This window comes from Caloenas nicobarica, chromosome 37 (genome assembly GCF_036013445.1).
Source record: "Caloenas nicobarica isolate bCalNic1 chromosome 37, bCalNic1.hap1, whole genome shotgun sequence".
NCBI classification, from domain to species: domain Eukaryota; kingdom Metazoa; phylum Chordata; class Aves; order Columbiformes; family Columbidae; genus Caloenas; species Caloenas nicobarica.
In genome coordinates this window covers 246,956-258,322 of record NC_088281.1, presented here as the reverse complement: position 1 = coordinate 258,322, position 11,367 = coordinate 246,956, and the positions used below count along the sequence as shown (strand labels likewise).

General features: G+C 68.3%; 2 protein-coding genes across 2 annotated transcripts; one reads left to right on the top strand and one right to left on the bottom strand.

Annotated features, from left to right (window-relative positions):
• The first annotated feature begins 489 nt into the window (after nucleotides 1–489).
• SAMD4B (sterile alpha motif domain containing 4B) lies at nucleotides 490–8,313 on the top strand. The gene is given in 14 exon segments (XM_065655171.1): nucleotides 490–546; nucleotides 1,522–1,879; nucleotides 3,193–3,654; nucleotides 4,267–4,497; nucleotides 4,583–4,692; nucleotides 4,780–4,866; nucleotides 5,216–5,459; nucleotides 5,830–5,915; nucleotides 6,010–6,128; nucleotides 6,613–6,808; nucleotides 7,118–7,145; nucleotides 7,148–7,228; nucleotides 7,766–7,849; nucleotides 8,171–8,313. Coding segments are annotated over 13 exon segments (1,953 nt in total). The 5' UTR covers nucleotides 490–546; nucleotides 1,522–1,683; the 3' UTR covers nucleotides 8,200–8,313.
• PAF1 (PAF1 homolog, Paf1/RNA polymerase II complex component) lies at nucleotides 8,216–11,181 on the bottom strand. Its single transcript, XM_065655086.1, has 5 exons — nucleotides 11,059–11,181; nucleotides 10,722–10,827; nucleotides 10,522–10,609; nucleotides 9,531–10,017; nucleotides 8,216–8,279 (listed from the first exon to the last, which is right to left on the bottom strand). Exons 2-5 carry the CDS (start codon nucleotides 10,746–10,748, stop codon nucleotides 8,216–8,218), a joined length of 666 nt encoding a protein of 221 aa, XP_065511158.1. The 5' UTR covers nucleotides 10,749–10,827; nucleotides 11,059–11,181.
• Nucleotides 11,182–11,367: the final 186 nt, after the last annotated feature.

The following is an 11,367-nucleotide window of genomic DNA, read 5'->3' as shown; positions in this document are numbered from 1 at the left end:
GGGCTGGCGACACTGGGGACACTGGGGACCAGTCTCATGGGCCCCATCCCGAGTCACGGCCCCACAGCCCCGCCCACAGCCCCGCCCCGAAACCCCGCCCTCCCAAACCCCGCCCACTGAGGCCACGCCCTCTCAAGCCCCGCCCAACAGACGCCCGGATCCGCCCGGCGCCGAGGGGGGCGTGGTCAACGCAAGGGGCGTGGTCAATGCAGAGGGCGTGGTTTACCCTCAGGGGGCGTGGCCTCTGTAGTGACGTGTGGTGCGGGGGGCGTGACCGGCACAAAAAGGGGGCGTGGCCGCGCCGCGCCTCTTCCCTCCTCCGCACCTCCCGCGTTCCCATTGGCAGCTCCTCTCACCCAATGGCGAGCCGGGGAGGGGGCGTGGCGGGGCGGGGCCAACCCGTGCCCCGGAAGGCGCCCCGCGCGCCGACACCGCCCCATCCCATTGGTCGAGCGGAAGGGGCGGGGCGCGGCGCGGCGGCGGGCGTGACGCAGCGTGCGTGCTGACGTTGCGCGGCGGCGGCGGCGCCTCGGAGCGCGGCGGCCGGTGAGTGCGGGGGGGGGCGGCCCGAACGGCGGGAGCGGCGGCCCCGGGACCCCTTCCCCGCACCCCCGGGTCCCGCCCGGGCCTCCGGGCCCCGTCCCGCTCCCGCTCCCCCGCCCCCGAGGTCGCGGCTCCTCCCCCGCGGCCGTGGGGCCTGGGCTGGGCCTCACCGGCCGGGCCCTCCCTGACCCCCCGGTACCGAGCGCTGGGCCCGGCCCCGGCCCCCGGTGCCCCCCAGCTCCTCCGGGCGCTTCCCCGTTGCCGAGGCGGTGGGGGGTCCCGTGTTTCCCCGGGCACCGGGAGCGCGATGCGGGGGGTCCCGGGCGGGGTTTCGGGGTGGGGGGCTGTTCCCGGTTGTGCTGGAGGGGTTGGGCTGGGATCGTGCGCTGCTCCCGGTCTCAGCGGGGGGGTCCCTGTGTCTGCGGGGGGGAGGACAGTCCTCACCAGGGGTCCCCATCTGTGCTGGGGGGTTCCCATCATCGTCGGGGGGGCCCCAATCCCCACCGGGGCTCCCCACCCCCCCGGGGGGGGTCCCAATCCGCACCGGGGTCCCCATCCCCCTGGGGGGTCCCCATGTCTGCTGGGCGGGGAATCCCAATCCCCGCTTGGGGGGGTCCTCATCCTGACTTGGGGGTCCCCCCATCCCTGCTGGGGGGGCCCATCCCCACTTGGGGGGTTCTCATCCCCATTGGGGGGGGCCCATCCCCACTTGGGGGGTTCTCATCCCTGTTGGGGGGTCCCAGTCACCACCAGGGGTCCCTGTGTCTGCTGGGGGGACCCAATCTGTAGCAGGGGTCCCCATCCCCACTTGGGGGGTTCTCATCCCTGTTGGGGGGTCCCAATCACCACCAGGGGTCCCCATGTCTGCTGGGGGGTCCCAATCCCCACTTGGGGAGGGTCCCCATCCCCCTGGGGGGGATCCCCATCCCTACTCGGGGGGTCACCATCCCTGACCCCCCCACCCCATTCTCCCCACAGGCCTCTCCCGTGTTACCGCAGCGCCCCCTCATGCCCGCCGCACCCCTTGGGGACCCCGACTCCTCCGGCAGCCCCGGCCGGGGCCGCCTCGCCGCCATGTGAAGGAGGGGGGGGCGCACGGCCCGACCCCCGCGTCCCCCCCCCACCCCGCCGGTTAGCGCCATGATGTTCCGGGACCAGGTGGGGATCGTGGCCGGGTGGTTCAAGGGCTGGAACGAGTGCGAGCAGACGGTGGCTCTGCTGTCGCTGCTCAAGCGCGTCACCCGCACCCAGGCGCGGTTCCTGCAGCTCTGCCTCGAGCACTCGCTGGCCGACTGCCCCGACATCCACCTGCTCGAGGCCGAGGCCAACAGCGCCGGTGAGGACCCGGGGGGGAAACCGGGGGGGACGGGGGTTCTGGGAGTTCCCTGGGGCCCCAAAATCCACCTGCTCAAGGCCGAGGCCAAGAGGGCTGGTGAGGACCTGGTGGGGAAACTGGGGGTACGGGGGTTCTGGGGGTTCCCTGGAGCCCCACCATCCACCTGCTCGAGGCCAACAGCGCTGGTGAGGACCCGGGGGGGAAACCGGGGGGGTACAGGGGTCCTGGGGGTTCCTTGGGGCCCCGACATCCACCTGCTCGAGGCCAAGAGCACCGGTGGGGACATGGGGGGATATTGAGGTTCTGAGAGTTCCCTGGGGTCCCGACATCCACCTGCTCGAGGCTGAGGCCAACAGCACCGGTGAGGACCTGGGGGGGAAACTGGGGAGTCCTGGGGGTTCCCTGGGGCCCCGACATCCACCTGCTCGAGGCCAAGAGGGCTGGTGAGGACCTGGAGGGACATGGGGGGCTCCCTGGGTGAATGGGGGCGCTCCGTGGGGGCCCCCAAGGCTCCCTGGGTGGATAGGTGGGCTCTGTGGGGGTCCCCAAGACTCCCTGCGTCCCCCTTGAGCCCTGGGGTGACTCTGTCCCCTCTGAGCCGTGGGGTCACCCCAGCCCCTCCCCAACCCCTAGGGTGACCCTGACCCCCCTGTCCCCCCTCCCCAACCCCTAGGGTGACCCTGACCCCCCTGTCCCCCCTCCCCAAGCCCTGGGGTGACCCTGACCCACCTGTCCCTGTCCCCCCTGGGCTATGGGGTCACCCCAGCCCCTCCCCAAGCCCTGGGGTGACCCTGACCCCCCTGTCCCCCCTCCCCAACCCCTAGGGTGACCCTGACCCCCCTGTCCCCCCTCCCCAACCCCTAGGGTGACCCTGACCCCCCTGTCCCCCTTCCCCAAGCCCTGGGGTGACCCTGACCCCCCTGTCCCCCCTCCCCAACCCCTAGGGTGACCCTGACCCCCCTGTCCCCCCTCCCCAACCCCTAGGGTGACCCTGACCCCCCTGTCCCCCTTCCCCAAGCCCTGGGGTGACCCTGACCCCCCTGTCCCCCCTCCCCAAGTCCTGGGGTGACCCTGACCCCCACCGTCCCCCCCTGGGCCATGGGGTCACCCCAGCCCCTGCCGAAGCCCTGGGGTGACCCTGACCCCCCCTGTCCCTGTCCCTGCTGGGTTATGGGGTCACCCCAGCCCCTGCCCAAGCCCTGGGGTGACCCTGACCCCCCCTGTCCCTGTCCCTGCTGGGTTATGGGGTCACCCCAGCCCCTGCCCAAGCCCTGGGGTGACCCTGACCCCCCCCGTCCCCTGTGTCCCCCCAGCCGCCATCAGCCAGTGGCCGCAGGAGCCGGCGGAGGCCCTGGTGGCCCTGCTGCTGGCCCACCTGCCGCTGCTGCAGCCGGGGAACGCGGCGGCCAAGGCCGAGTACATGAAGCGGCTGCAGAAGGTGCTGGCGGACGCCATCGAGCGCAACCGCTGCGTGGAGGAGAGCCGGCAGCTGCTGTCCTACGCGCTCATCCACCCGGCCACCACGCTGGACGACCGCAGCGCCCTGGCGCTCTGGCTGGGCCACCTCGAGGAGCGTTTGGCCACCGGAGCCGCCGCGGCGCCACGGCCGCCGCCACGGCCCGGCACGGAGCCCGCGGCCCCCAGGAGGGTGACGCACCACGAGTGGCCCGAGCAGGGCTGGGCCGAGGGGGGGGCGGCGCCCGCGCCCCCCCGCGAGAACGGGCACCCCAACTTCCAGCAGCCCCCCGGGAACGGCGGTGACATGGGGGGAGCGGGTGAGTTGGGGACGGGAGGGACGTGGGTGACAAGGAGGGACTTGGGGGGGACAAAGGGACATTAAGTGTCAAGGGGGGGACGGTAAAGGGTTAGGAAGAGTTGGGGGGCCTGGGCGGGAGAATGGGCCCCCCAGGAATGGTGGCAAGATGGGGGGAGTGGGTGAGCTGGGGACAAGGGGACATGGGTGCCAAGGAGGGACTTGGGGGGGTTATGAGGGGACGTTAAGTACCAAGGAGGGACTTGGGGGGGACAGCAAAAGGTTAGGAGGAGTTGGGGGGGGTCTGGGTGGGAGAAGGGGCCCCCCAACTTCCAGCAGCCCCCCAGGAATGGTGGTGAGATGGGGGGAGCGGGTGAGTTGGGGACAGGAAGGGGACATTAAGTCCCAAGGGGGCAGGGAAGGGGCCGGGGGGGCCCGTTGAGGGCTGAGGAGCGATTGGGGGGGGACACGAAGGGGTTGGGGGGGGCCAAAGGGACATTAAGGGCTGAGAGGGGACCCAAGGAGGGGACAGGGGGCTGGGGGGGGGCACATTTAGGGCTGAGGAGGCGCCTGGGGGGGTCCAGCAGAGGGGACCCTGGCGTCCGGGCCCCTCCTGACCCCCCCGTCCCCCCAGCCCTGCCCTGCCAGCTGCACCCCCCCAGCCCCATCAAACGCTCCCTGTCGCTGGTGCCGGGGGGGCAAGAGTGGCCGGGGGGGGGCGGGCCCAGCGAGGACCCCCCCCGCGCCGCCCCGCCCCATTTCGGGGAGCCCCTGTCCCCCCAGAGCAGCACGGGCTCCGAGCAGCCCGACGAGGGGGGGGCCGGCGGCCGGAACACTTTCCAGGAGGACGGCAGCGGGATGAAAGGTGGGGACGGGGGGGACGTGCGGGGACGCAGCGGGGGGGGTGGCAGCCACCGGGTGTCACCGCGTGTCCCCCCCCGGCCCCACAGACGTCCCCTCGTGGCTGAAGAGCCTGCGGCTGCACAAATACGCGGCGCTTTTCTCCCAAATGACGTACGAGGAGATGATGACGCTGACCGAGCGGCACCTGGAGTCGCAGGTGGGTCCCCGAGTGTCCCCCCCGTGTCCCCGACGCCCCCCGCTGGGGCGAGGGGACCCCCCCGTTTGTCACCGCGTGTCCCCACAGAACGTCACCAAGGGCGCGCGGCACAAGATCGCCCTGAGCATCCAGAAGCTACGGGAGCGGCAGAGCGTCCTGCGCGCGTTGGAGAAGGTGACGCCGCCGGGCGGCCCTTGGGTCCCCAGGGGTGGCACCGAGTGTCCCCATGTCCTAAGGGGTGTCCCCAGGGGTGTCCCCAAGTGGCCCTTGTGTCCCCAGGGGTGGCACTGGGTGTCCCCATGTCCTAAGGGGTGTCCCCAGGGGTGGCACCAAGTGGCCCTTGTGTCCCCAGGGGTGGCACTGGGTGTCCCCATGTCCTAAGGGGTGTCCCCAGGGGTGTCCCCAGGGGTGGCCCTGGGTGTCCCTGGTCCCTCCGCTTCTGTGTCCCCAGGGATGTTGGGGGGGCTGTTCCCTGACCCCCCCACGTCCCCCGTTGTCCCCAACGTGCCCCTGTTGTCCCCAGGACATCCTGGAGGGCGGGAACGTGTGGTCGGCGCTGCAGGAGCTGCAGCAGATCCTGGTCACCCCCATCAAGGCCTTTCGGCCCCCCCCGGCCGCGCCGCCCCCCGGCCCCCCCGACGGGACCCCCCCGGGGGCCACCGACGCCTTCGCCGCCCCCCCCCACCCGGCCGGTGACACCGAGGCCCCCGCGGCCCCTGTCCCCGACGGGGACATCCCGGGGCAGTTCACCCGCGTCATGGGCAAAGGTGACGCCCCCCACCCCAAATTCCCTTCTGGGGGGTAACCAGGGTGCTGGGGGGGTCCCAGGGTGCTGGGGGGTACCCGGATGCCTGGGTCCCCTTTGACTCCTCTCTTTCCTTTTGGGGGGGGCCCAGGGGGCTGGGTGGGGGGGTCAGGGGGGTGGCGAGGTCCTGGGATGCTGAGGGGGGTCCCAGGGGGGGTCAGGGTGCTTGGAGGTGCCCGGACGCCTGGGTCCCCCTTGGCCTCCTTCTTTCCTTTTGGGGGGGTCCAATGGTTCTGGGGGGGTTCCCAGGGTGTTGGGGGGGGGTTGGGGATGCTGGGGAGGGTCCCGGGGGGGTCAGGGTGCTGTGTGCCCCCCCCCGACCCCCCCCTCAGTGTGCACCCAGCTGCTGGTGTCGCGGCCGGACGAGGAGAACATCACCAGTTACCTCCAGCTCCTCGAGAAGTGCCTGAGCCACGAGGTACTGGGGAGGGGGTCCGGGGAGGGGGCACGGGGTCCCTCTGACCCCCCCGTGTCCCTCTGACCCCCCCGTGTCCCTGTGTCCCCCCCCCAAGGCGTTCACGGAGACGCAGAAGAAGCGGCTCCTGTCCTGGAAGCAGCAGGTGCTGAAGCTGCTTCGCGCCTTCCCCAAGAAGCTGCCGCTCGACCCCCCCGGTTATCGCCCCCCCAAGGGGTAAGTGGGTGTTGAAGGGGGGGCAAAGGGGGGGAGGGACCCCCCCCAGTCACCCCCTGTACCGGGACCCCCCCCGCCCCCCGCTTCGCCCCTCTTGGTGGGGTTTGGGTCCCCTTGGGTGCCTTTTTGTCCCCCCTCCCCGAGTGCCAAATTTGCATCCCCGTCCCCATTTTGGGGGGGTCTGAGGGGGTCTCACCCCCCCTCCCCATTTTGGGGGGGTCTGAGGGGGTCTCACCCCCGCATCATCGTTTTGGGGGGTCTGAGGGGGATCTCACCCCCCCATCCCCATTTTGGGGGGTCCAAAGGGGTCTCCCCCCCTGCTCAGGATGCCCCAATTTGTCCCCTGGGTCCCCCATTGCTCCCCCCCCACCCCCGAGGTCTGGGGGGGCTCATTTTCCCCAGGGGGGGCTCCAGGGGCTGGGGGGGGGTCTGGAGGGGCCTCTGTCCCCCTGAGCCTCCCCATTTTATGCGTGTTCCCCCCCAGCTGGGCCTTCGGCTCCAACTCGCTCCCCATAGCTGGCTCTGTGGGGGGGGCGGGGGGGCGGCGGGGGGGTCGGCCCTTCGCGTTACCCCCCCGGGCGCTGCCCCCCACCCGCCTGGGGCTGCTGGGACCCGCGGGGGGGGTGCCCCCCCCACGGCCCCCCCTGGCCGGGCCCCCCCTCGGCACCCAGGGACGCCAGGTGGGTCCTGGGGGGCAAATATGGGGGGAACTTGTGGATCAGGGGGGGCAGATGTGGGGGAATATTGGGGGGCTCTATGGGGTGGCAGATGTTGGGGGGCTTGTTGGGGGGGGTCTGGGGGACAGATGTTGGGGGGCTATATGGGGGGCAGGTGTTGGGGGGCTCTGGGGGGGCAGATGTGGGGGATGTTGGGTGTGGGGTGTGTGTTTGGGAGTGAAACGTGGACCCCAGGTCCTGTTTGTTTGTTTTTTGGGGGGGTGCAGCCTCCCCACCCCCTTTCCTAACCCCCCTTTGTCCCCCCTGCCGCAGAGCCTGTGGTTCGGGGGGGCCGGGGGCTCCCCGGGGGGCGCAGCGCGGTGCAGCGCACCCACTCCCTGCCCGTCCACACCTCCCCACAGGCCCTGCTCGCCTTCCCACAGGGTAGGTCTGGGATGGGGGGGCACAAAATTGGGGTGGGGGGGCACCCCCGGAGTTGGAGGGGCCAGACCTGTTATCCCCTTGTGAGTGGGTAGATGTGTCAGCCCCCGTTGCTTGGGGAGACCTGTCACCCCCCACTGCTTGGGTAGATCTGTCACCCCCCACTACTTGGGTCGATCTGTCACCCCTCGTTGCCCTGGTCGCCTTCCCATAGGTAGGTCCGGGATTGGGGGGCACAAAATTGGGGTGAGGGGAGACACCCCCAGGATTGGGGGGGACACCCCCGGAGTCGGGGGGGCCAGAGCTGTTGTCCCCATTTGTGGGATGGGTAGACTTTCCTCACCCCATGGCCTGGCTTTTTCCCCATTGCTGGGGTAGACCTGTCACCCCCCGGGGGTGGGTAGACCTGTTGGCCCCCTCAAGGAGGGTTTTTGGCAGGGGGGGGTCAGGATGCCTGGACCCCCACAGAGGGGTTTAGGGGGATGGGGCTTGGGCCCCTTTCTTCTCATTTTTGTGTGTGTTCTGTCCCCCCCAATCCAGAGTGTCCCCCCCCTGGCACGGACCTGGAGATCAACCCGACGCTGGAGTCGCTGTGTCTGAGCATGACGGAGCACGCGCTGGGGGGTGAGGGGACGGGGGGACACGGGGGGGGACACAGTGACATGGGGGGGGTGGGGGGACGGGGGGGGAACATGAGGATGTGGGGGGACAGGGGGACATGGGGGGGCACAAAGGCACAGGGATATTGGGGAAGGGGACTTGGGGGCCATGGGGACACTGAAGGGACATGGGGATACGGGGGGGGACACAGCGATATGGGGGGGTACACAGTGACATGGGGGGGACAGTGGGACATGGGGGGGCACAAAGGTGCAGGGGATATTGGGGAGGGGGACACGGGGTGGGGGACACGATGTTCCCGGCTGACCCCCCCGCCCCCCGCAGACGGCGCAGACAAGACCTCCACCATCTGACGGCGCCGCCCCCTCCTCAAACCGGGGGGTCCCCTCCCCCCTTCCCCCCCACCCCCCCATGACCAGTCGCCCCCCCCAGGCTGGGGGAGGGGGGGAGGGGTCCCCCGGGGCCGATGACGCCACGGGGGGAGGGGCGGGGGGGCCGCGTTGACACTACAGGGGCCGCGCGGGGGGGCGGGGCTCTCCCGGCCCCTCTTTTTTTTTTGTTTTTTTTTTTGGGGGGGGTTGGGGTTGGGTTTCAGGGGGTTTTGTTGCGTTTTTAAGAATCCCTAAATTTGGGGTTTTGTTGGGATTTTTTTTTTTTTCCTCCCCCTCTTTGTTCTATTATTATATTATTATTATTAATATTATTTTGGGTTTGGCCCCAGGGTGGGGGGGGGACACCCCGACTTTAGGTACACGCCCCCGGGGGGGGAGGGGAGGCCCCGGGACCCCCCCCGCGTTGGTACAACCCCCCCCCCCTTTGTACACGTAGCGCCCGCGGCCCCTTTGAGATAGAAAAACGTTATTTTAGATACATTTTATTATGAATAACTTTTGTTATGACTATGGCTGGTAACCATGACGACGGTATTAAAGAGCAAAAAAACCCACCCGGCCCCAAAACGCCTGGTGTTTGCCCCCAAACGCTTCATTTTTACCCCAAAACGCCTGGGGGTTCGTACCCCCAAATTTCTGGGGTTTACCCCCAAATGCTTGGGGTTTGCCCCCAAATTCCCCTTTTTTGCCACAAAACTCACTGGTTTTTCTCCCAAAGCCCTGGGTTTTACCCCAGAATCTCTGGGTTCTACCCAAAAACCGCTGGGTTTTGCCCCAAAATCCCTGGGTTTTACCCCCAGATTTCTGAGTTTCTCCCCTAAATTCGTTTTTACCCCAATTTGCTTGGTTTTTGCCCCCAAATCCCCGGGTGTTACCCCAAATTCCTGGGCTTCTCCCCTAAACTCATTTTTACCCAAGTCGCCTGTTTTTTACCCCCAAAACCTTGGGTTTTCCGCCAAAATCCCCATTTTTTGCCCCCAAGTCCCCAGGTTTTCCCCCAAAATTCCTGTGATTTCTCCCCAAAACCCCCTTTTTTCCCCCCAAGCCCCCCTTTCTTTGCCCCCAAATCCCCAGGTTTTCCCCCAAGATTCCTGTGATTTTCCCCCCAAATCCACAGGTTTTCCCCCCAAGCCCCCATTCTTTGCCCCAAACCCCCATTCTTTGCCCCAAACCCCCATTTCTCCCCCCAAACCCCCATTCTTTGCCCCAAACCCCCATTTCTCCCCCCAAACCCCCATTCTTTGCCCCAAACCCCCATTTCTCCCCCCAAACCCCCATTCTTTGCCCCAAACCCCCATTTCTCCCCCCATTCTCTGCCCCCCAATCCCTTTTTTCCCGTCACTCGCTGGAGGACTCGGAGCCGTCGCTGGGACTCTCGTCTTCCTCCCCCTCTTCCTCCTCCTCCTCCTCCTCGTCCTCGTCGCTGGGGCTGAGCCGGGGGCTCCGGGGGGGCCCCGCGTCGCTGCCCCCCCGTCCGACTCTTCCTCCTCCTCCTCCTCCTCCTCCTCCTCTTCCTCCTCGTCGTTGTCGCTGCCGAAAATCTCCTCCTGGTCGCGGGCGGCCCTGGCGGCGTCGCTGCCCCCGCCGCGGCGCGCCCCCCCCCGCGGCGCCGCCTCCTCCTCCTCGTCGTCTTCGGCCTCGTCCTCGTCGCTCTGGGGGGACCCCCCCCGCCGCGCTCGCTGCTGCTGCCGCCGCCCCCCCCGGAGCCTTCGGCCTCGTCCTCCTCGTCCTCGCCGCTCGGCCCCCCCTCGCTCGAGCTGCCCTTCTCGCGCTCCTCGTCTGGGGGGGACACAGAGATTTGGGGGGGGGAGAGTTGGGGGGATGGAGATTTGGGGGGGACACAGATTTGGGGGGGAGAAATTTGGGGGGGCACAGATTTGGGGGGGGAGAAATTTGGAGAGGATGGAGATTTTGGGGGAGGATGGAGATTTTGGGGGGGGGATGGAGATTTGGGGAACACACAGATATTTGGGGGGGATGGAAATTTTGGGGGGGACACAGATTTGTGGGGGAAAAAGATTTGGGGGGATGCAGAGATTTGGGGGGGCAGAGATTTGGGGGGGGGACAGAGATTTGGTTGGGGACAAAAGTTGGGGGGGGAACAGAGATTTGGGGGGGGAACAGAGATTTGGGGGGTGTCCCCAACACTCTGTCTCCCCCAGACCCAAAGCTGCTGTGCCCCCCCAGACTTCAGGGAGCCCCCCAAGAACCAGAGGACCCCCCCCAAAACCAAATCCCCCCCAAAAACCAGGGACCCCCCAAAATCCAGCCCCCCCCGCTTACCCGACGCGGCCGCCTCCTTCTCCGCCTCCATCTCTTCCTCCTCCTCCTCCTCGGGCTCGTGATTCTCCAATTGCGCCCGTCGCGCTTCCTTTGGGGGGGTCAGGAAGGTGGGGGGGGGTCACCCGGACGCCTGGGACCCCCCCCAGCCCGGGGCGGGGGGGGGCACAGGGAGTTTTGGGGGGCGGGGGGGTCCCCGATACCTGCGCCTCCAGCTCCTTCTCGTTCATGTCTCGGTGTTTCACCACCAGCACCGCGTTGGTGCCCGATTGCACCCCCGCCCGCGCCCGCCGCTTGCTCAGCCGCACCCTGGGGGGGGCCAGGGGGTCAGCGGACCCCCCCAAAACCCCCCTGACCCCCTGCGACCCCCCCCCCCCCCCCAGAAACAGGGACCCTCCAAAAATCCCCCAAACCCCTGTTTTCCTTTCTCCAAACCGCACAGGGACCCCAAGAACGGGAACCCCCCCCAATACCCCCATTATTATTCTGGGGGGGGGCTCCCAGTGTCCCCCAGTCCCCCCCAGTGCCCCCAGTCCCCACCTGGTCTCCAGTTCATTGTAGTAGACGCCGTCACCCTCGCGGAAGATGAAGAAATAATTCTCCTCATAACCCTTGCTCGCTTTGTTCTTCACGTTCCAGTTGTACTCCCGGGCGATCTTGTAGTCGTACCTGGACGAGGGGGAACGATCTATAGGACCCCCCGCATGTAAAGGCACCCCCCCCAATTTATAAAACCCCCCCAGATTTGTAATATCCCCCCTAACCTGACACGTCCTAACCGGCACGTCGCTTTGTCCCTCACCGAACTGTGCGACCCTGTGCCCCCCCCCCCCAACTTATTTAAGCCCC

Bases quoted from the DNA above. Each gene is read 5' to 3' on its own strand.
- PAF1 (XM_065655086.1), bottom strand. From the start codon at position 10,748: ATGAACGAGAAGGAGCTGGAGGCGCAG. The intron at 10,610-10,721 runs GTATCGGGGACC...ACCCCCCCAAAG, and splicing joins AGAAGGAGCTGGAGGCGCAG to GAAGCGCGACGGGCGCAATT. The intron at 8,280-9,530 runs GTTTGGGGCAAA...CCCCTCCCCCAG, and splicing joins GAATGGGGGGAGAAATGGGG to CCTGGGGGGGGCGACTGGTC.